A 22,362-nucleotide genomic window follows, 5' to 3' on the forward strand; every position below is an offset into this window, starting at 1 on the left:
ATACATACATATATTCAATTTGGGCATATAATATAAGAATTGGTCGACGAGTTTGTATTCAGAAGTGCTTCAACGACTCTATGTATGTGGATTTCTATCGACGATTCAACTTTATATATAGGTACATAAGATAGAATAATGGGTAATTTTTGTGAAAGTAAAAATTTATTTTACTATGTGTGACGTTGGCAAAGTAATACCCAAACAACTAAAATCTTACATATGAACGGCGTAAGTGTGCGTAACAAATCGTGCCAAATGACAAGAATGCATCTCGTGCCAAACATTACCGTGATTATAAAACCATTGTTCTCATTATATGTGGATTTCGTGTTTAAAAAACGAATTTTAATACATACATAAAGCTCAGTTAAAAATTGATTGGCATGCTGATTTATGGGTAGGTACATGCGAATTTGATTTAAGAAATCGTTTATACTTAACTTTACTATATATGAAATACATACATATGTAAATAGACTACATACATGATACGAGTGTACAAGATTAATTGAATAAATAAAAAAAAATAGTAGCAGATATCGTACTAATAAGTAAGATACTTACCTACCTAAGTAATTAAGATACGTTCGTATATGATATGCATATGAACGCTATGACAATCAGCTTTTTTTTTGACAGTATTTCTGTCTGTATTCAATAAAATCTCTTTAAATGTGATTTCTAAGCCGCATTCAACGGCGCAAAATCCATTGAATCGTATTGCCTGTTTGTGATGATGACTATGTAAAGAAAAGTGCGTATGTAAAACAATTTAATAATCAACGATATGTGTGATAGCTTTGAATCATAGTGTATCGGAGCACGTGTTCAAATTAACGGGGTAGAAAACTTTCGCCATTTCAGGTTCGATATTTCAGGTTCGCAACCAGTATCCAACGTTTCCTAGTGCAGAAATCAAATACACTTTAATATCGCTACAAGAAAAGTAATCAGTGCAATTTACATAATTCATCGTTGTTTCGAAATACATATGTAGAAAAATGGCTTACATACGTTGGAAGAACACATTTCCCTTCCTGAAATACGCAATGGCTGTGTCATTTACATATGTACTACATACATACGTATGTACATACGTAATTAGAAGAACAAAAATGAATTGGAGGGAAAAACTGACTATGATATATTATAATGGTTCCGGTGATTATTCCGCAAAAGGCGATCTCACGTGCGTCACTAAAATGTCGATCACGGAACATCTAGCACCCAAAAACTCCATAAATCCAGAGTGCCAGATTTCCGTATTCGCGATTTTTGTAGCAACGATTGTCGTTCGCGCGATCGCAATTTGTGCAATAATCCGTTGTGCACATAATTGTGAAATCGCAATTCGAATCAACGAGATTTATAATTTATCAATAGTTTAAAGTTTAATTGAAAAAAATATTTTGTTTTTGTCGGCCGATCATGTGATCGAAGTGATACGCCGCGTCTCTTTCCACGATATACGATTCCAAGGGGAGAAAGAGAGACGGAGCATGTTAACGACATTCAAACGCAGCACACGCGCAGTACGTGGGCACGCATTAGGCTATTATTATATACGATGATATACATACATATGTACATATCAGATAATAATGTGTAATTATTTTTTATCATATTTTTCTTTTATTTTTATGAATGCCATTGTTCTTCCTGTAACGTCATAATGGTCTAAAACTATAAATAAATTATGTATGTATGTAAATACTATGTAGGTATATATTGTACGTACTACATATACTTGAGAGCTTAATCTAGAATTGATAGTGATGGCGCATAATTAAGCTGATTGGACATTGATCCAGTGAACTCCTGGAAAATTTTATAAACGGTTCTCAGTGCGTGTTATAATCATACAAATCGCTTTCGAAATTAACATTTTTTTCAATTAAAAAAAAAAGTGAAAATGCGTATCGTTTCACGCAGTAGCGATTAATTACGTATGTATGTAATGGAATTTTTTTTCAATAAATTAAATACTTATCTATGAATATATATGTACTTATACATACATGTAGCACTTTTATAATTCCAACAATCTCGTTGGAAAAGAATGTTGCGAAAAAATATTTTTAATGTAATATATGTATGTATATACAGACATACAGATTACTATATATGCATATATGTATGTACATACATAGGTATAGGCAGGGCTTTTTTTCTCATTTAACGCGATGGAACGGCGTTCCAGCAGCTTTTTGTCTCTGCATTTTTTATGTTTCAAACGAATATACCATATAATATAATTTGAATATAATCTTTTCCAATAAAAACTTGACAAGAAGTGAGTTCCGGCTCCTTTTTTTCCAAAAAAAGCCCTGGATTTAGTTATAGTTTATGTACGAGTACATGTGAAATTTACATAATATGTATAATATTTATTTATGTACACACATATGTATGAGTATTAAAATTTTATATTTTTAATTTATCTATGTACGTACATAGTAACAATAGATGAAGTTTTGTGATCATGCGAAAATTCGAACTCGAGATTTTGACTGATTCTAACTCAGAATCGATCACTGATCACGTTTTAATGATCTAGAAAAAATGTTTGTGTGTCTGTGTATTTTGGGGATTTTTTGAACACCGTTAGTTCTATCGAACTGAAACTTAGTATTGGTTACTGAAATTTTTATGGACACGACGTAATTTTTTTTCAAATTTTTAAGTTGACCGGAAATGGTACCTCCTTTTATAGTTGTCCCTTTTTTTTAGGTTTTTGAATTCAATTATCTCCCAAACCGCTAACTGAATCGAACTGAAATTTTTTCACATGTAATAGAAATTATAAATTTTATAACCTAATATTTTTATCTGAACCAGTAGTAGTACTTTTACTCTAGAGAGTCGAGGTTCTTTATATTTTACTCGGAAACCTTTTAGTTTATTGAACTGAAATTTCATATCTATCAGTTTAAGCTTAATACCAAGATATGTATAAAATTTGGTAAGCACCCGTCAACCGGAAGTGGCAGTCTTGTTCGATTTTTCTTCCACTATTTTTTTCGACCCCTTAAACATGTGTGATCTTCACGAAAAAAATGAGTAATTCTTGTATTAATGTGATGAAAATAAAAAAAAATATTAAATTTTATAAACCGGAAGTGGGATTTTTTTCTCTTAGAAAGGTCAAAAATGTTGTCGCCACTACTGTTATAGCTATTAGTATTTTATAATGTCGTATGTGTGAATGTGTCTGTACGGTTCAATATCGAGTTTTGTTTTGTGACCTTCTTATATTCCTCAAATTCATATAAAGTCATGGGTTGGTCACATCCGAATTTTTTAAATCTGCAATCTTCATTTATTAGTTTGAAAGATTAAACTATATAACATATGTATGTACATATAAAATCAATTTCGTAAATATGTATATGCGTGAAATAAATTGATACAAATTTAAAAATTTGATGAAATATGTACGTATATGTATATGTAGTACATACATATGTTCATAGGTGATGGTGTCAATGTCAATCAAAAATTAAAATGTTGACATTATATTATATTTCATATATATGTACATGTATGTGCATAATACTGTAGAACAAGAGGTTTATTTAAATATCATCTTACCTTCAGGGTGGTTTGAATTTTTTTGTAAATTGAACTCTAATTCAAAATAGTTAGCTATGTATGTATGTACATACATACATATGTAAGTAGGCGCAATCGTAACGCAAAAGGAAACTCGGCCATTACCGGAAGAGCTACCGGTCAGTAAATAAAATTCCCTACATGCGCCTTCATGTTGCAATTTCAATACAAGTACGATGGAAAAAATGCGCAATTATTAAATAATACACCCGTCGATGAAGCAACGATCGACCATTTTGAGAAATTCAAAGTTATCGAGCGTAAAACAATGTGTTGTCAGTGTTTGCGCTTTTTATTTATTTTTCTAGCTGACTTTTATTATCCAATAGCTATACATACATATGTATGTATATGTGTAAGTATGGATAAAAATTTCAGTCTGACTTTGAAGATGATATATCAAAAGATAAACATATAATGGTTAGCCTTGCAAAGGTTATAAAAAGCCAAGTTCCCCATTGTTTTATAAATTGATTTTATTTTATTGTATGTAGAGTTTTTTGCAAATTATACAAAAACCATGACATTGAGATTTCACAAATAAATATGGATGAGTTTTTGTAATGCTACATTAATTACACTTTAAAATATGTAATTACTTGCGAAAATAAAGGAAGTATGTAAACAGGTTTTCCAAAATTATTCAAATGTTAAAAAATTAAATTCTTGTAAATTTGCGTGAATTGTTTTGTTGTGTTAATCGTACGGTATTTGAAAAATTTCATTTCAATAAAACTTTTAGTTGTATACTACACCCTAACTCTCCAATTATTTACGCAGTATACAAAGATAATCGTTTTTTAGGTATCCTTTATACTCCCATTAAGATTTATTTAAAATGTATGCATTAAATCCATTGAATAGTGATTTCACTAATTTATCTGTTCAATAATATTTTGATCGTTGTTTATATTTACATATACATATGTATACCAAAATGTTGATGTAATCACTAATTAATATCACTTTCAATTCAAAGTAATCACATTATTTATTTATTATCACTTATTATCCTTTGCCAGTCTCTATCTAGATGACATTTATTAATTATTTGGATAATTGATGTATACATATTTAGTTCATTAAAGATTATTTATTTATAAATTGCATAATATCAATGTTTATTTAATGAAAAATTCAAAACAAGATAGTACAGTATGTCTACGTCAAACGCTAGCATTATCATAATTTGAAATAAAATAAATATTTTCAAATCATATTAATTGTATTTATAAGATTATGTGTATGTACATACATACATACTCGTATGTACCTCTCTTACACATTGTGCACTCCACTCCGTGTGCAATAACCTTTTTTGCATTGCCAGAAAAAAAACAGAAATCGTGCAATGACGAAACACTATGATAATTTTGAGAAAAAATGGCACACTTATTAATGGTGCGGAAATTGTGCTCTTTAAAAAATAAGTAGATTCGGATATGGACGATGAAAGTTGCGTTACGTGCACTAACCAAGTACCGAATAACTGTCAAGTCGGGTAAGTTCAACTTTATCAAACATTCAAAATTTATGAGTTTTATAGTCGTTTATCATAGTAGTTTTTAAGCATTATAAGTGATTGTGAGTAAATCTTCGGCTGCTGACATTAATAAATCGCATCAGCGTCCTTGTGATTCCATTTCAAAAACATCGTTACCTCAGCTGTCAAAATGATTTGGTCCTAACATAATCGTTTTCAGTAGCGTATTCTGTATGCATTGAAATTAATAAAACGATTACTCATTGTGTGCTTAAGAAGTTTTAATTGAGAAACTCCCTCGATTCATCCAACCCGAATTGATGGTTTACGCAAGAACTTATTTATACATTAGTTTTTTGCTCGTTACTTGACTATGTAAAAGCTACTTTTTGATGTATTTTTTTCGCATTTTGCAATTTTCGCAACCGACGATTATAATATTCCAATTCTCTTTCATAAAATTTTAATTGCGAAAAACACTGAACATTTTTATTCTCAATCGCGGCTTCTCCATAATAGAAGTTTCTCCACCTATCCATTCGTACTAGCGATAAAAATGATCGAGTTCAATATTATATTATCAGAAACAACTGAGTCTATGACCTCACAAAATCGTCATATTATATCTGAACCCATTCCTCCATTAGGGTGACATAATTTTTGAACTACCTCTCAGCTTAATTGGTTTTTTGTCTTTGCGTAATAAAATTGAAATAATAAAACATTTTTTCATAAATACTTATGGAGATATGTATGTATCTATATATATATGTAACTATAATATACACATACATGTATGTAAATCGATTTCAATTAGTAATGAAATATTTTTAGAAGTAAAGTGGACATAGGACGAAAATAGGACATTTTCAACTAGTACACATGGGGTGACAGTTTGTCTCCAATACCAGGACCAATCCTAGAGGAAAACATAAAATCGGATTAAAATCTTCAACTGGTCACGATTAATCGGGTGTAATGTTGTCAGGTGATTTTCTAGTAAACTGATTTATTTGAATCCTGAACAATTTAAGTATTATTCACGATCAGGCTTGAGTCTAATTTACCATGTATGTATTATATCTTCCAAACCTTTTTACAACCTATGTAGTTCTATATAAGATTGGGCTCTCTGTCTTTACGATTTTGGGTAGGCAAATAAACAACAGACGAGATCAATTACTTGTACACATCAAAAAGTATCTATGTTTTATGGTTCTGCACGAGTTCACAACGCGACCGCTACTGTACACCTTTGTGAAACTTGTTTTGTAGACCTTCACATGGGGTTGTCGTACTAAATATCAACTAGATACTTTTCTGTAAACAATCTGCAACTAATTATTCAATATTACGCATTCTTATTTGATCTAATTTTCGCCATGGGGTTATAATGACCGCCCCAATTACAAAATTCATACGTTATGACGTATTTCGCAAGAAATATTCTTATTTTTGTCGAAGTGCATGTAAAAATTATATGTACGTTCAATTACATTTAAAATATCAAATTAAGCAACTACTCTTTGTGAAATAAACAGACGAAACTGTTACAATAATTGTAATTTTAATGTAATGAAAATAAAGTTAAAAATTTTATATACAATATATATATACATCTGTATGTATATGTATATGTATATACACCATTAAAATGATTAAAAAAATATTTATTTATTGAAAATTTTGTACCATTATAACATTGCATGTCACACTATTTCGCCACAATGATCACAATAAAACCAATTTAACATAAATGGGGTGGAGGGGGGTATCTTGCACCTTCAGCCAACTGCGAGTTCCAAGTTTATGACGATATCTGGAATCATTCAACTCTGAGCGAACCTTCGCAAATACAGGAAGTGCTCTAAATTCAAAGAACTCCAATTGAACATTTTTGGTTGTTTTGCATCTTAGTGGAGGCTTTAATCGACCTTCACCGTCACTATATAATCAGTCACCTTTGATTAGGCAGTCCACTTACCATGATGTACGGCAAGTTCTGTAATGACCTCATTCTCTATCAATTGCTAAGTCTCTTTTCTTTTCTGCGACACTACCAGATTGCCTTCGGATTGAGAATGTTCTTATCGGCATTAATGTAGTTGTAAAACGCCCTACTCGGCTTATTTTTGAAGCGAAAAATGAAAATGTAAGTCTAATATTTCGTACGTCTTGTATTAATTTGATTCGTCTCATTAAAAAAAAAACATAAATTGACCTTGACGACGGCCTTGAAAATTTTGCTTCCATGTAATTTACGATTTTTAGTCGCATCGGTCAATAGTATTTCAAGTAGGCGTCGATTGTAAAGTTTTGCTTAGAAGTCAGAATTTGAAGCATCAATTCGAAGTTATCATTATGTTGTTGCACAATATGACCATTTTACTATGTAATATCTTAGGTAATTTTCTGAAGCTCAAGGTCATTTCCCTAATTTCTTCCACTCGTTTACCAAAATTGCACTTAAAATGCCACTGTGAGGCAACAGAGTCATTAAGATTTTTCTATTCGATCGATTTCAAAATAAATACACACTTTTTCGTAATCATTTTTTTTTAATATAAATCTACAGTAATTTCAGTGTCGAAATGCCATACGAATACTAATCACTTCAAGTCGTGTACTTGTTGTCTACATGCAATTAATTATTAAATTTGAATTTTTCTTGAATAATTTTAATACTCATGGCCCCCGTCACACAACACTATCTCCGAGCGTAATATCCGCCGCGGAACTGAACTGTGTATAGCAGTGGCGTGTCGTCATTGGACTATAAGGACTGGGCTAGTCCCCTAAAACCTTTCACCTAAAAATGAAGAATTTCAACAATTTGATTACAATACATTCAAATTGTTGTCCATATTGATATTTCTCAATCAGATTAGCGAAGTTCAGACACTGGAATCGGTCCTAATTGAGGTAGTGGTGGTGATAGTGGATTGTCATGGTATGGTCGGCCGCGGCGTTCGCTTGTACGGACTCGCCGTCTCAATTATTTTCCCTTCGCGGTACAGGAGAATTATTATGTATGGGTGTTCCATCCAAGATAAAACATTGATTTACTCGTCTCTTCAAGCGTTTATGGAATTTTTACTAAGAATATTGTGATTTATGTCTATTAAACATCATTCTAAACTATTTTTTTTGCTAAAATAAAAAATAAAATAAATAAAAATATTTATACATAACTTTTTGAATACAAATATGACAAATGACTCGGTTCGCGAAACGATTCCCTCAGAACAAATCGTGCGGAGACAAATAACGAGGTCTTTGGAATGTTGCATTCTCGATCATTCAGAAGATTAAGTTGTTTGAAGACAATCAATGTGTTATTAAGAAAGGTAGGCTACTTGGGATATTTCTGTTAGTACAAATATTAAAAATATATTTTTTGCCCATACCTAGTCCTCTGTTTTAAAAGTCATGGCACGCCACTGATGTATAGGTATAATACCATGCATATATGTATATTGTGGTTCGGTGATTATTCCGCAAAAAGCAATTTTGAGCACGTCACTAAAATCTCGATCACGGAACATTTCAAAAATGTTCTAAAAATAATGCAGTTTATAAAATGTATTTTTCTCATCCAGGTCCTCGATCTCTTAGAAAACTGTTCAAGAGCCTTTCATTTACTATAATATCCTAGTTATTGCGTTTCCTGGAGCTCACGATTCATTATTGATAATTTGCGAAAACACATCAAAAATTTATACCGTGACCCTGCGTTAGCAATATTTTTCTCTTCAGCCTCTTTAACGCAATTTTTTTAGCGGATATTTGACGGAGAAACAAAAAAAGATGCTAACGATATTAAAATTGATGCTCCATTATGAGATGGCTTACGGTCAAAATTGTTTTTTACGGTTGGATCTTAAATGGATTGATTACACTAGTATTATAAACCACAAAAAATAACCTTTTTTTGTCGCCGAAGTAAATTCCTCACAAACTTATAATTACACGCCATTCTGCATAAGTATGTATTTTTAAGTACATACATATGTATATGTAGATACAATGTAAAATATTTTAGAATTTTAACCAATATTATATAAGTAATCTTTTATGTAGAAACAGTCAGAGCACATACATACATACATATGTAGGATTGGCAGTTCCAAAAGATAATAGTCGATTACTGATGTACACACGTATGTACACATGAAAATCAAATTTCATGTAACTTGGCAGTAGGCAAACTCTGGATCTTGATTCATATTGGCCAGAACATTGGAGCTGATCAATAGGAATATTGCATTTTTACAAGCTTTTTATTAGTTTCACTGACTGCGTTTCATTGATTTGTGAACTGATTTTGAACCACTCCCACTTTTCCGATCTCTTTGATATTTTTTCGAAATACGGGGTTTGTTGTCGTTAAAGTACATAAGCAAATGTCGCCGACATAACTCTAGAGGAATTTAATAATTAATGAAATCATCGAAATTCAAATCAAATACATCTTTTCGCCCTCCCTACTTAACTTCTACTTTCTGCATAATCTCATATAAACTTTATATTACAAGCTGTCACACTTTATCATATACATATTTAATTCACTAATAGATTATATAAATAATTATTATTCCTATTGCCATATTATGAGGAATATATGCTTTGTGGAAAAGTTTTACTAAAATATATAAACTTTTGAGAAATAGCAGGTAATCTATTTGGGAAAAGTAGGTATACATAGCGGAAAATTCGGAATTAGCTGAATTTACAGTACATAAATTTGATATCATGTACCGGATGAAATGGAATTTAGCCGTCTCAGTCTGAATCTCATTGTAAAACTCGATTTGTGGCACGCTTATAAATATTGTGCGATACGCGGTTAGGTTTGTTATGTCACACGTAATTATGGAATACGGTTAAATTCTCGTGAGATTGCGTAGTTTCTAGATCGCAATTTCTCTTTCTCGAAGTTTTTCCATCGTCATCTCGTCTCGATGTGTCTCGAGTTCGGACCGAACCCTGCTCTTGGTCATTTGCGAGCTGAAAAAGTTGCAAAAAAGTGACAACGACAGCGCACGTCATTAGTGGTTGACCCAAAAATTAAATCGGATTTTTTTTAATGCGCCATTTTTACCCCTTAATGCCTTCGGTCATGGGTTTATAATCGAAGGTATTTTCATAATTGAGAAAATAATTATATCGTATCACAAATTTATAATATTCACGAGCGAGAGGTTACATACTAAGACAGATTAGGAAAATTCCATTTTTATTTAAGATTCTTAGGTTGACAAATAAATCTAATTTTGCCGGCTTCGATCAATGACCTTTACGGGCATAATCGCAGTCGAAATGACCTCTATGGCCTCTTTACGATTTGTACTTCTCTACGACTCAATTTTACAATATATTGTATATGTATGTAAATTACATATGTAAATACTAAATTTTTTATTTTTATTTCTTTTTGCAGATGACTTGCGGCATAACCTGCGTGGACAACTTGTTGAATCGCTCCTTTTTCAAGTTAGGCTTGATTGTAGGCAGGCATCCAGGCTACTTCTTAATAGTTCCAGTGCTTCTTTCTCTTCTTTGCATCACTGGATATCAGCAGATCAAGTATGAAATCGATCCGGAGTATCTGTTCTCGCCGATCTACGGCGAGGGTAAAACTGAGAGGAACATCGTTGAAGAGTTTTTCAAAGTCAACTACACACACAGGTTTAACGTGGGGAGGATTACAAGACCAGGTGATTAGCATATTCAACCTAAATTAATATTTTGCCAAGGTTCAGAACTCAGAATATAAGCAACTGCTGTATATACAATAAATTCACTTTTATCAACAACAAAAAATCAATTAAGGATACTATGCACATATGTATGTATGGATTATATGTACATCAGTGGTTGCCACGCGGGCTTTTTTCGGGCGTAGTTCATTTGTCCAGTATTATCCTATTGGCCCATTATTTATCTATATATGCAGTGGACAGGGGTTTTTAATACATAATATGATATGTATTATAATAAAATAAATCACAATAAAATAAATAAACAAGTAGTATGTATTGTAATAAAATAAATCAATAAGAATGTAAGTATTTTCGTGCTAAATATTTAAGATTTCTAAGATTCTGTCGATTCCTTTTTTTCTTTGTCAAGGAGGTATACATACATACCTACTTTTGCATTTAAGTTTGCACTTAGGTATATGTATGTTACACCGAATCCGTGAAATTGTCTATTACACGCATTCGGCAAGGCATTTTTCACGCCGAATGCGTGAAAAATGCAAGCACGTTGCCCAGTTCACGGATTTGGCAAATTATTTGGCGAATGCGTGTATTCGGCAAGAATTTGTCTGCTCAAAGCATGGAGTCGGCAAATAGACAGCAGCGCTCCGGTGTTGTTTTTTAGAACTGGACAGCGTGGACAAATGTCAAAGTGACAGCTGAATGAGGGTGTTTAATTTAGTTGAATTTACATATTATTATGTATAATATGACTACATGCATATGTTTCGATCATCTCATATGACTTATACATAAATTAATGCCATTTTTATACATTTTGATCAATATTTTAACGGTGAAAAATATGTATGTAGTCATATTATACATAATAATATGTAAATTAAACATCCTTATTCAGCTGTCACTTTGACACTTGGTTATAATATAACACGCTGTCCAGTTCACGCATTCGGCAAAGAATTTACGGAATCCGTGAACTGGGCAACGTGCTTGCATTTTTCACGCATTCGGCAATTCTCTTGCCGAATGCTTGTAATAGACAATTTCATGGATTCGGTGTAACATATATACATATGTATACATTTAACGACATTGGTCCGTCTGTCCGTAATAAACATTATTTCCTGTTTTAAAATATTCGGCTCCTTTGAGAGTATTATTTTGAAATAAAATGAAAATCCTTGCTAATAATGTCTTGCTTGCAGAAAAAAATGTTTAGTTAACAGTAATTTCATACAAATATTATCTCAATGAACGGGCATAACAGGTACTAATATACCATAAGTATTCATTGCAGTTACATATTTCTATTCAAAATATGCAAGAACAATATCAATTTTTTGGCTAATATTCGTCTTTTATTAGTCGAAAAAAAGGGTTCACGCCCAAAATATAAACTACGTCGTTATATAGCCCGCGTGGCAACCATTGATGTACATATGTACATACAAATCTAAGAATATATTATACAAACATTTTTTTTTTAATTTTATTTAGGAAAAGATCAAAAAATTTTGACAAACTGTGCAGATTTAATTTTATCATCCAAATAATATCAAAATAAAATAGACCACGGATCTAGCAGTTCGCATCGGGTCATGGTACAAATTTCGAGATACTACGACAAATAATATGTAAACGAATGTAGTTAAAAATTACGCAAACACACGTTGGAATAGCGTGGGGGATGATTTTTATGCGGTTTTATCGCAAGCTCGCTGATAAAGTGCTAAAGTGCAACTCTGGGAGCGTTCGCTTTGTTTACAATAAAAGAGTGATGCAGTCGTGTGCTCATTATGCACAGCTGTAATGCAGTTTATGTTATTAAACCAGCCTCGAATCAATATCAAATACACCACAGCTGCTGACAATTTGATTTCAGCTCCTTTTGTGATGACCATAATAAAATTGGTATGTTGTAATATTTACAAAGATAGATTAGTTTTTGACTTCAAATATTAATCAAGGCAACAAAAACACTCACGGTCGTATTAATTAAAATTTCAATGTTATTTTTTAATTATCTGACATTGTGAATTTCATACAATTGTTTATTTTAGCAAATTTATCGACAAATTAATTAAGCATTTAATATTTTTCCTATATAAATATTTTAATGACTTATCATACATAGGAGACTGTAAGTTGCTAATAATAATAATGTATTCATTGAAAATTCTTTTGACATATTGAGTATGAAATTATCATTTAATGGATCACTAATTGAGTTTCTTAGAATAATAGTGACAAATTTATGTGATCAAATCCATATACACAATAATTTATTTAGAAAGGTTCAAAAAGTCAACACTTTCATAGATTAAATCACCTGTCAGATCGATGACGATCTTGCGTATCAGGTGCGAAAAAATCATTTCTTCATTTTATATTAATAATTTGATGTGTTGTATGTAACCAAATGTGCATATTTCTAGTTTGTTTTGAAAGGGGTTTATTATGAATATTTCAGACATCACTGTAAGATAATCTTATTTTACAGTTGGAGTAGTTCAAAAGTTATCAATGAAGCAATCAAAGTTTTAAATTTGATTAAACATATGATGTCATATTGTTGTATAGTGACGAAACTGTTTAATCACATATTTTCGGAAACCTTGAAAATGTCAGTAGATCATTTCTAATGCACATGAATCCGGTTATAATTCGATTGGTCAATAATTGAACCTAGACCATCGAGATGTGGAATTGTTAGTTGCGCCACAAATTTATAAAAGTTAAGACATACGTACACACATACATACATACATACATAATCTAGCTAGATGCAGATGGTAGATTTGACAGTTTTTCGTCATATTTTTATTGGTTTAGTTGAAGGTAATGTTATTACATTTACAGGTCAATATTTGCATATTTGTATATTATTATAATGGCTAACCAACCATTTGTCCATTGGTATTGATTCAATCTAACTAGTAACATAATATTGTTTGTATTTTGTGTTCAGGACGTTTCGGACGCTTGATAGTCATACCCAAAGATGGCGACAATAACATGCTGAGAGCTGTAGTTTTCAAAGAGCTGCGAATACTCGATGAAATAGTCCAAAATGTAACTGCAGTCTGGGAAGATCAAACCTACTCCTATGGCGATATTTGCGCTATGTGGATGGACCATTGCTTCAGCAACAACATCCTCAACTTAGATTACATCATAGATGAGGTAATAATAAATTGTATAATACATTAACATTTATTTGCCATTAAAAACCTGTAAGTACTAACACTTTTTCTAAAAATTTAGGTTGAACAGAAGACGTTGAATTTAACGTTTCCAATCATGTTCAATCCCGTGACTGTGGAAACTCTGGTCTTTCCCGTGTATTTTGGAGGTACAGTAGTTGAAGATGACTTCATCATCAGCACACCTTCGCTGCAGCTGGTCTATTTCGTTACGGCTGATACTAAAATACAAGATGCCAAGTATGAACACATTCAAGTGTAGATTTTTTATGCAGTCTGTTTGTTTGTGAGATTTTGATCATTTATTTTGATTTTAGGGGAGCTGCATGGGAAGACGCCTTCTTGGATGCAATGGGACATGCTGAAGATTCTGGTATGTTCAAGCATATAGCAGTGGCCAGATTCGCTTCTAGAACTCTCGATCACGAACTGGAAAAGAACACCAGAACTGTAGTACCTTTCTTCAGCACCACCTTCATCATTATGTGCCTCTTTTCCATCATCACATGTATGATGTCCGATTGGGTGAGTTTATATTACAAAAGGCGATTTTCAAAGGCCTTTTCACGAATTAAAATAAAGTTATACATGTTATATATAAATATAGTGTAAGGTAATTTGTAGGCGCGCGCGCATATTAAAACGCTCCCCGTTCACTCGCGTCGAAGTGATGAATGAATGTGTGAGTGTGTCTTCGTGGATGTGTGTATGTAGGTACGCTCCCGCGCAGTGCATCTGACGCTGACGCCACCCGTTCCAACTCGCTCAATATCAGAAGCACATGTCAGACCCCCCCCCACTTCTCCGCTAACCCTTTTCCCCGCGTCTCCTCGACACGACCGGTCGTCACGCGACATCCCCATGCATCAGCGTATACTCCTGGTATTATTATTTTTTTTTTAATCAGCATACTTGTTGATGCACTCGCACATATGTACATACTGTACAACCAGCAGCATGGACTAGTGGTCAGCATATCTTACTATGATCAGTGTGGTTATGAGTTCGAGTCGCACTGCGTGCTGCTGGCCAGACCTTGGTTTGTAACCAGGTCAGTCGTTTCTTATCAGAGTTTGCCAATTTTTTTGATTTTCATTGAAACAATTCCTGCAAAATTGGCTTTCCCTCCCAATTTCTCTCGCGAAATCTTGAGTTTTGATGCTATATCTCAGGATTCACCGGGTTTCTCGCCATTGATGTCTCTGTGGATGTTTAATGTATAAATTCGTATTGTTGTATAAAAATGGTTATTGATCGTATTGTATTCGGTGTTTGTTGATCGTATTGTATACGATGTTTGCAATGTCTGACCATATATGTCATGCACGGTTTCGAATTATGTATGAAATATATACATATACATACATATATACATACTTACAAACATACATACATTGTGTCCGTTTTCATATATATACATATATATTATATTCACTCATAAGATTAGCAAGAATACCAAGTTTAGCAATGGAATAAATTCCATCTATGTACATGAATATCACAAGTTTTCTTTTAATAAGTACTAGACTTTTGATTTGCTTCATATTCAATATAATCTTATTATATAATCATTGGATTTATGATTATATAATAAGATTTATGATATAATCATTAATCCAAATCATAGACTTATTCATCAACGATGTATATTTTCCATAATTACAAGTTTATTGTAATGAAACTTTCTTATATTCAACTCACTGTATGAATTCCAACATAGAACCACCCCCATTCCTTAGACAAGGTGAGCAAAGGCTAACAGTCAGAACACAATCATCTTTTTCATGGATTGTGGGCCTTTGTAAATGGAATGACTTCTCGTAACAAAACTGGCTAAAAAAATATTATTATTGATGTTAAATTTATGTATTGATCAGGTCCGTTCCAAACCGTGGCTGGGATTGCTGGGTAACTTTTCAGCAGTGATGGCGACAGCTTCCGCCTTTGGAGTAGTCATTTACATGGGGGTAGATTTCATCGGCATCAATCTGGCAGCTCCCTTCCTCATGATTGGTAAGTCTTCGTTTTGAAAACAACATAGCAAATGCACTCGTCCTTGCCGATCCACCGTAGATACAATGCATATTGCATTTGCATACTCATCGTCGAACGTGCGTGTCGTTGCATACTCATATACCTAATACGTACTGCTACGTTCGCTTTTCATCGCGATTTCCTTCTAAAACGTGGAAATGTGAGCGAGTGATGCAACGCCCGTAAGTTAAATGCATTGCACAAGTCGAATGCGTTATTTAATGCGAATGTGCAATATTTCATATCGGCGAGCGCGTTAGCGGACCGTCTCGATCGGATTAAACGGATCGCTTTTTATTATTATTTCTTTTGTGCGAATCGAATTATTCATCTGAGACATTTGAGACAGAGTTTGAGGCCATTTTGTGAAAAATATTTTATGAAAGTCTGCAAAATATGATTTTAATTGAAAACATATACGTATGTACATATTATATGCATTTTTGTACTAAGGTCTAATGTAATATTTATTTAATTGTGAGTGATTTTTATTATTTTTAATGCAATTCATATATCAATCCTAATACGAATGACAAAATATCATTATGTAGATGAGGTCAATGAATTTCTATACATTCCTTTTACGATTGTTGATGAATTTGGCACATGTCCTAAATACAGACCCTCGTTTTTTATCATCGCATGTCGAATCTCTTTATTTAGAACAAAATATTATATTCAATTGTAAAATTCAAACGGGCAAAACTTGATCAAAAATGATTTGAAAATTAGTACTTCAAAATAAAAGAAGTCTAGTTTTGTGATATTTCGGATTTAAACTTCTGTTTGGATTTAAGTATTTAATTCAAATTTATTTAAAGTGGACAAAATTGAGCTACAAATATTAAATACTAGTTGTTTTGCCCGGCTTCGCTCAGTATTTATAATATAAACAGATTAAACATGGCGAATCTAATAGTAAATATTAATTTGTTTTTTTATAAAATTTATTTGAATCGAAAAAAAATCAATTCGTCATAGAGATTTTGACTTATTTACGAAGTCCCCCGCCCCCCAGCGCCCCACGTCCCCCATCCCCATGTCGTTATAGAAACTTTCCCAAAAATTCCCAACCAACATTACATATTTACATACAAAGTCTCTTTCGAAATTATATACTATCTATTGGCATTTCTATATACATATATATTATTTATATAGACGACGTGGACTGGAATATCTCCGTATCGTATGGAATAAAAAAGTTATTATTATTATTATTATTTCTTTCGAATCAATTAATACATATTTGTTTTATAAATGTCAAGATTAATACAATAGAATACAAGAGAATAGGTTTTTAAATTTAAAACTATTATTTTTAGGGCAGTTTGCAGAAATATTTTGTGACTTTGGTCCAGGATTAATTGAATAAAATATATTGTATAATAAAATGACCGTCGAAAAGACGACAGTATTTATTTAAACACATTTTAAAAATTATTAGATATTTTATTTTTCATAATCATAAATTAATCAAATTTTACGACTAAAATTTTAAAACGCATCATTACTATTGATAATTTTTCGTTGCGCGCTTTTTCTGATGCACCCTTTTACCTTGCACGCTTTTGTCGTTGAGTGCTTTGGTCGTTGTGCGCTTCTGTCTTACGGGGTTTTGCCCGACGCGCTTAAGTCTCACGCGGCATTGACGCTGCGCGCTTACGGTGCCGCACTTTCGTCGGTGCGATTTTATCCCGCGCGCTTTTGACTGGACACAATAATTCTGAGCTGTGTCAAGAATTTGTGGCGAATTGATGACTGCCGTTTGTATTGTTTCCATCAGACATTTCGTTAAGGCGACACGATTTCTTTTAACTGTAGAATTATGTTTAACCCGGGGAGATTTCGTTGTTTTGATACCAATGTATTTTTCAACACTGACGGTCGAAGAAACTGGAGGATCATGGAAATGAACTCGTTTTTTTTTCTGTAACACAATAATCAAACCTTAATTATAAATAATAACGCAGTGTACACAAAAATTAAGGAAAAATATTTACTTTGGAAGATGGAGAAGTTTTAAGATCATAGTTTTTCAAATTTCTTTTCAATACAGATCTTAATTTAGTGAAATCTAAAAATGGTTGATTGTCGACCGGGAAGGACTCCAGCGTTTGTTTGTTCATTTTCCGCGCAATTGATAGTGCTTGAATTTGAACCAATCCACTTTTTTCCAAAATTGGTTCTTTTTGATTAGCTTTACGTGTATTCGATTAAATCAACAGATTTAGTTTGAATATTGGGATTTTTGATATTACGCAAATACGTATGTCTAAAAAATTGTCAACAACTGAATTAAAGTAAAAAAAAAAAAAAAAACAAAAGTTTTGATTTAAGAATCTTATTCAAATTTATTTAATACTGCTTATCATTTAAAGTGAACGAAAATTTGAAGTATGAATATAAAATATTTGTTTTCTATTGCCATTTCTATATATTATTTATATGGGCGATGGGGAATGCACTATTCTCCCTATCGTATGGAATAAAATAGTAATTAATATTATTATCAGGGCTTTTTTTTTTGAAAAAAAGATGCTGAAACTCTATTTCAAATTTATTATTAGAAACGATTATATTCAAAATATAATATATTATATGGAATATTTTTTTCGAACGTAAAAAATGCTGAGAAAAAGGTGTCGGAACGCCGTTATTATTATTTCTTTCGCATCAATTAATACATATTTGTTTTATAAATTTCATTCAAAATAAATATTTAACTTGAATTAATATTTACTTTTGGTGCAGTTTATGTATCTGTATTTTTATATGAATCTTTATTTCTGCACGAGTCAATTTTCCTACTTAGAGTATAAATTGATTTAAATTGTTACAAAACAACACAACAGCGTAATTTTGTTTCATCAATTTTTTTATTTTGAAAAATTTTCCAAACAAAATTTCACTTTTTTCTGACTTAGCTAAAAGTGGAAGTCAAATTTATCTATGGAAAAGTTTTCAAGATGAAGAAAGTCTAGAATTGCCCTTTTTTCCACTTGAAGTTTCAGCCAAGTTTTTTGTCCTAGACTGCTACTTGTTTCGCCATCGTATATTTTCTTTTTAATATATTTTAATATACTTATTGATTGATTTTGTGTTTATTCGTGGAACTTTTAGATTTTGTGTGACTTGCTAATGAAATACCTATACAAAATGAGGTCGAGAAAGCGAATAGCGGAACTTACCCTCTGATCTAGTATTACGTTCTGCGACTAAATAGTGTCAACTATCAATTTATCAAACGCCACAACGACGATGACCATACAACGAGATTATCACCGTTTCACCCCGAAAACCAGTCTCCAAACAGTAACTAGCATTTTCATAGTGACGACGTGCATGTGAATTATATAAACTTGCATTTTACGTAATATTATGCGGTGAAATGCATTCATGTTGGGCAACTTTGGACATAATTTGCGGCAAGCCGCATCGACATTGTTGGATAGCATGGAAATTAGTCTTGGTCCATTACGAATGTAAAACGTTTAATCGGCGCGGTTTAAGATTACCAAGATAGTATTAGTGTAGTTATATTAATATATTTGTAATCGAAGTTTATAAATAAGCTTTATAAGGGTTCATATCCTAAAATTATATTTGAATTTTCTGCATATTCATATATTTTAAATAAAAAACATTTTCTTTGATACATTTATTTGATATTAGTCGGAATTTTAAGGGAAAAATTAATGTGGTACCAGTGACGTGCCTTAGAAATCTCCCTATTTTTATCGCACAGCCTTGCTTTAGTGTGCGTGAGCAGGATACACAGGGACCGGGTATGACGACACATAGTCCCTTTGTATCCTGCTCGGGTCTACCTCGTTCCACAAACTTGCAATATCTCAAGACTTGTTTTCCCAACTTTTTCGGTGTATTTCGTCGTCGGGTTTGTATATATACAAAACATTTACGAAAATGTTTTACATAGTGAAATACGTATAACGTTAAACTCTTTGAATGCTGACCAACGTCGATCGGCGTTTTGCCAACAGTTCTATGAGCCTGAAATACGCCGATAGGCGTTGTTTTTTGAGTATGTAAAAAATAAACAAGAATGCTACCCGGTGAGCCTTTACAGGTAGCATTGAAAAAAATGCATTGAACATGGGTCGTGTAGTCCGTTTCAATGTTTATAAAGACTGGTTTACACCGGAATTTCTGAATTTATAACCATAGCAGAATTTCTCGATGGAAATCCCTAACTGCTGAGTATTTTAGGTCGTGAGCATTACATTTAAAAAAAATGAAGAAGATCGAACTAGTTTTGGAAAAATACATTCATTAAAAGACTTCCTTTGTTTATTTTATATTGTTGCAAGATATATTCGAGAGTCTAAATACACCTTTACAAAACTCGAAATCTTATATAGGGTTCGTTTGGATTAGCTACAATTTTTATACCCGCTTTGTATTGGTTTTCTAAATAATTCTAGTTGGAAATGTTGGCGAAATATTCAGCGTGGCGGGCTTTCAACAGAAAAGACGTGAGCACTCAAAGGGTTAAGAGATAAACATTAACTATAAAAAAAAATAATTTTTAAACGTTTTTTTAAATATTTTAAATGTGTGTTAATAGCTTAAAACTCTATGAATGATCAAAATATATCTCGTATATTAAAGATATTACATACATGTATACAAAAAACATCTTTGTATACAATATACAAACTCTTGTTTGAGCAGACGGAAAGTTGAGAAAACGAGTCTCGAGATATTGCAAGTTGGTGTAACTACATATTTCCTTCAAATTTTAACCAGTATCACTACAATCTTCGAAATTTTCTTATATCTACTATTAGAATACAGTCGAATACATATGTATTTGTTTCTAGAACTGTCGGTTTTGCAAGGTTGGTTTTTCTGTTTGCGCAAGCCGATAAAGTTCATATTATACCCGAATTTTGTATGAGTATTTTAGCCTTTGACCCAATTATTGTTTGAGTATTTGTCACCGGTTGGAGATAAGCCTATCGTTGTGTATCTGGTATTGTTGAAAAAAATATATAAACAAAACGATTTTCCACAAAATTGCCAAACAAATAAAACGCATTACACATGTTCACCATTTTCCCCATATCCCCTCAGTGCATGATGTACCAAGAGACAATGTCTGTATCGGCGAATCATTGCGTTGAATATTCGTATAAGGCCCGCCATGACGCACAGTAACTGGTCGCTTCCTGACTATAATTCCTAATGAGCGGTCACTAACCAGATACTGTTGTGGAACCAATTGAAACAATGACAGTTTTCGTATCATCAATAAATAAGCCGCGTTCCGAGCATTTCAGTCTTACTTCGTGACGAAACAAGTCTAATTAAAATAATCTGGTTGCACTGTTCAATTTTGACACCTTCACCACTTTGGAGTATCGTGAAGTATCCAATGTATGTATGTATGTAGGTACTACTTGGTGCCGTACTGCAGTTACATTTTAACCCATAATTATATTTAGGTTCGTGATTGAATAATGTATTTGTTCCACGTGGTAGACCTATACTATTATGTCTAGTTTAAACAATCGCAGATGAGACACGAGGACGACCTTTGAATTGGTGAAATTTATTTTGTCTCTGTGTCTTTGGTCGACGATAATAGCTACATAAATAGTCGGGGTCAGAAATTTTGAATTTTTAAAAATTTCCATTCTTATGCAATTTTTTTATGAATATCAGATAAAACAAGCTCAAAGATTATCAATAAAACGGGTCTACCTCACGGGCCCGAATGTGAAACGCCCGAAAACGCAAATATCGGAAGGCAAAGATCGAAAATCGAAAGATCGTAAGTCGAAAGATCAAAAAAAAGGGTGCATGGTAAACGGCACATACTCACTTAATTTGCGCGAACAGGATACAACAGGAACAAGAGGAACAGGCTTTTCCTCCCGTATTCTGCGCGCGCACATTAATTTTTTTGCACCCTTTTTTTGATCTTTCGACTTACGATCTTTCGATTTTCGATCTTTGCCTTCCGATATTTGCGTTTTCGGGCGTTTCACATTCGGGCCCGTGATGTAGACCCCAATAAAACATATAAGAGAATAGATTTTAAAATTTAAATCTGTTATTTTTAGGGCACCAACTTAATTCATTAATTGGATAAAATTTATTGTTTATTCGTCATTGCGCGTCTCAGTTTGTATCTCAATACAAATGGCGTGATTGGAAAGGTATAGGGCGAAAACACACAGCGATGAAGGGCACATCGTGTGCATGGCTCCCCGTTGTCGGTGGTCTCCTACATTTCTTCAAATATGGGATACACCGTTATCGATCACTGTCAAGCAAG

The 22,362-nt window shown here is 32.6% G+C and overlaps 1 protein-coding gene across 1 annotated transcript in view; it reads left to right on the plus strand.

The window, feature by feature from the left end:
• Nucleotides 1-22,362, plus strand: part of Ptr (patched domain-containing protein) — a 50,476-nt gene that overhangs the window by 23,023 nt on the left and 5,091 nt on the right. Inside the window, exons 2-6 of the mRNA XM_077446790.1 lie at nucleotides 10,539-10,815; nucleotides 13,790-14,004; nucleotides 14,086-14,264; nucleotides 14,342-14,549; nucleotides 15,902-16,037. Of these exons, the coding sequence (XP_077302916.1) occupies nucleotides 10,539-10,815; nucleotides 13,790-14,004; nucleotides 14,086-14,264; nucleotides 14,342-14,549; nucleotides 15,902-16,037 (1,015 nt within the window). The remainder of the gene's footprint in view (nucleotides 1-10,538; nucleotides 10,816-13,789; nucleotides 14,005-14,085; nucleotides 14,265-14,341; nucleotides 14,550-15,901; nucleotides 16,038-22,362) is intronic.

Source organism: Arctopsyche grandis, chromosome 3 (assembly GCF_051622035.1).
Source record: "Arctopsyche grandis isolate Sample6627 chromosome 3, ASM5162203v2, whole genome shotgun sequence".
Lineage (NCBI taxonomy): Eukaryota > Metazoa > Arthropoda > Insecta > Trichoptera > Hydropsychidae > Arctopsyche > Arctopsyche grandis.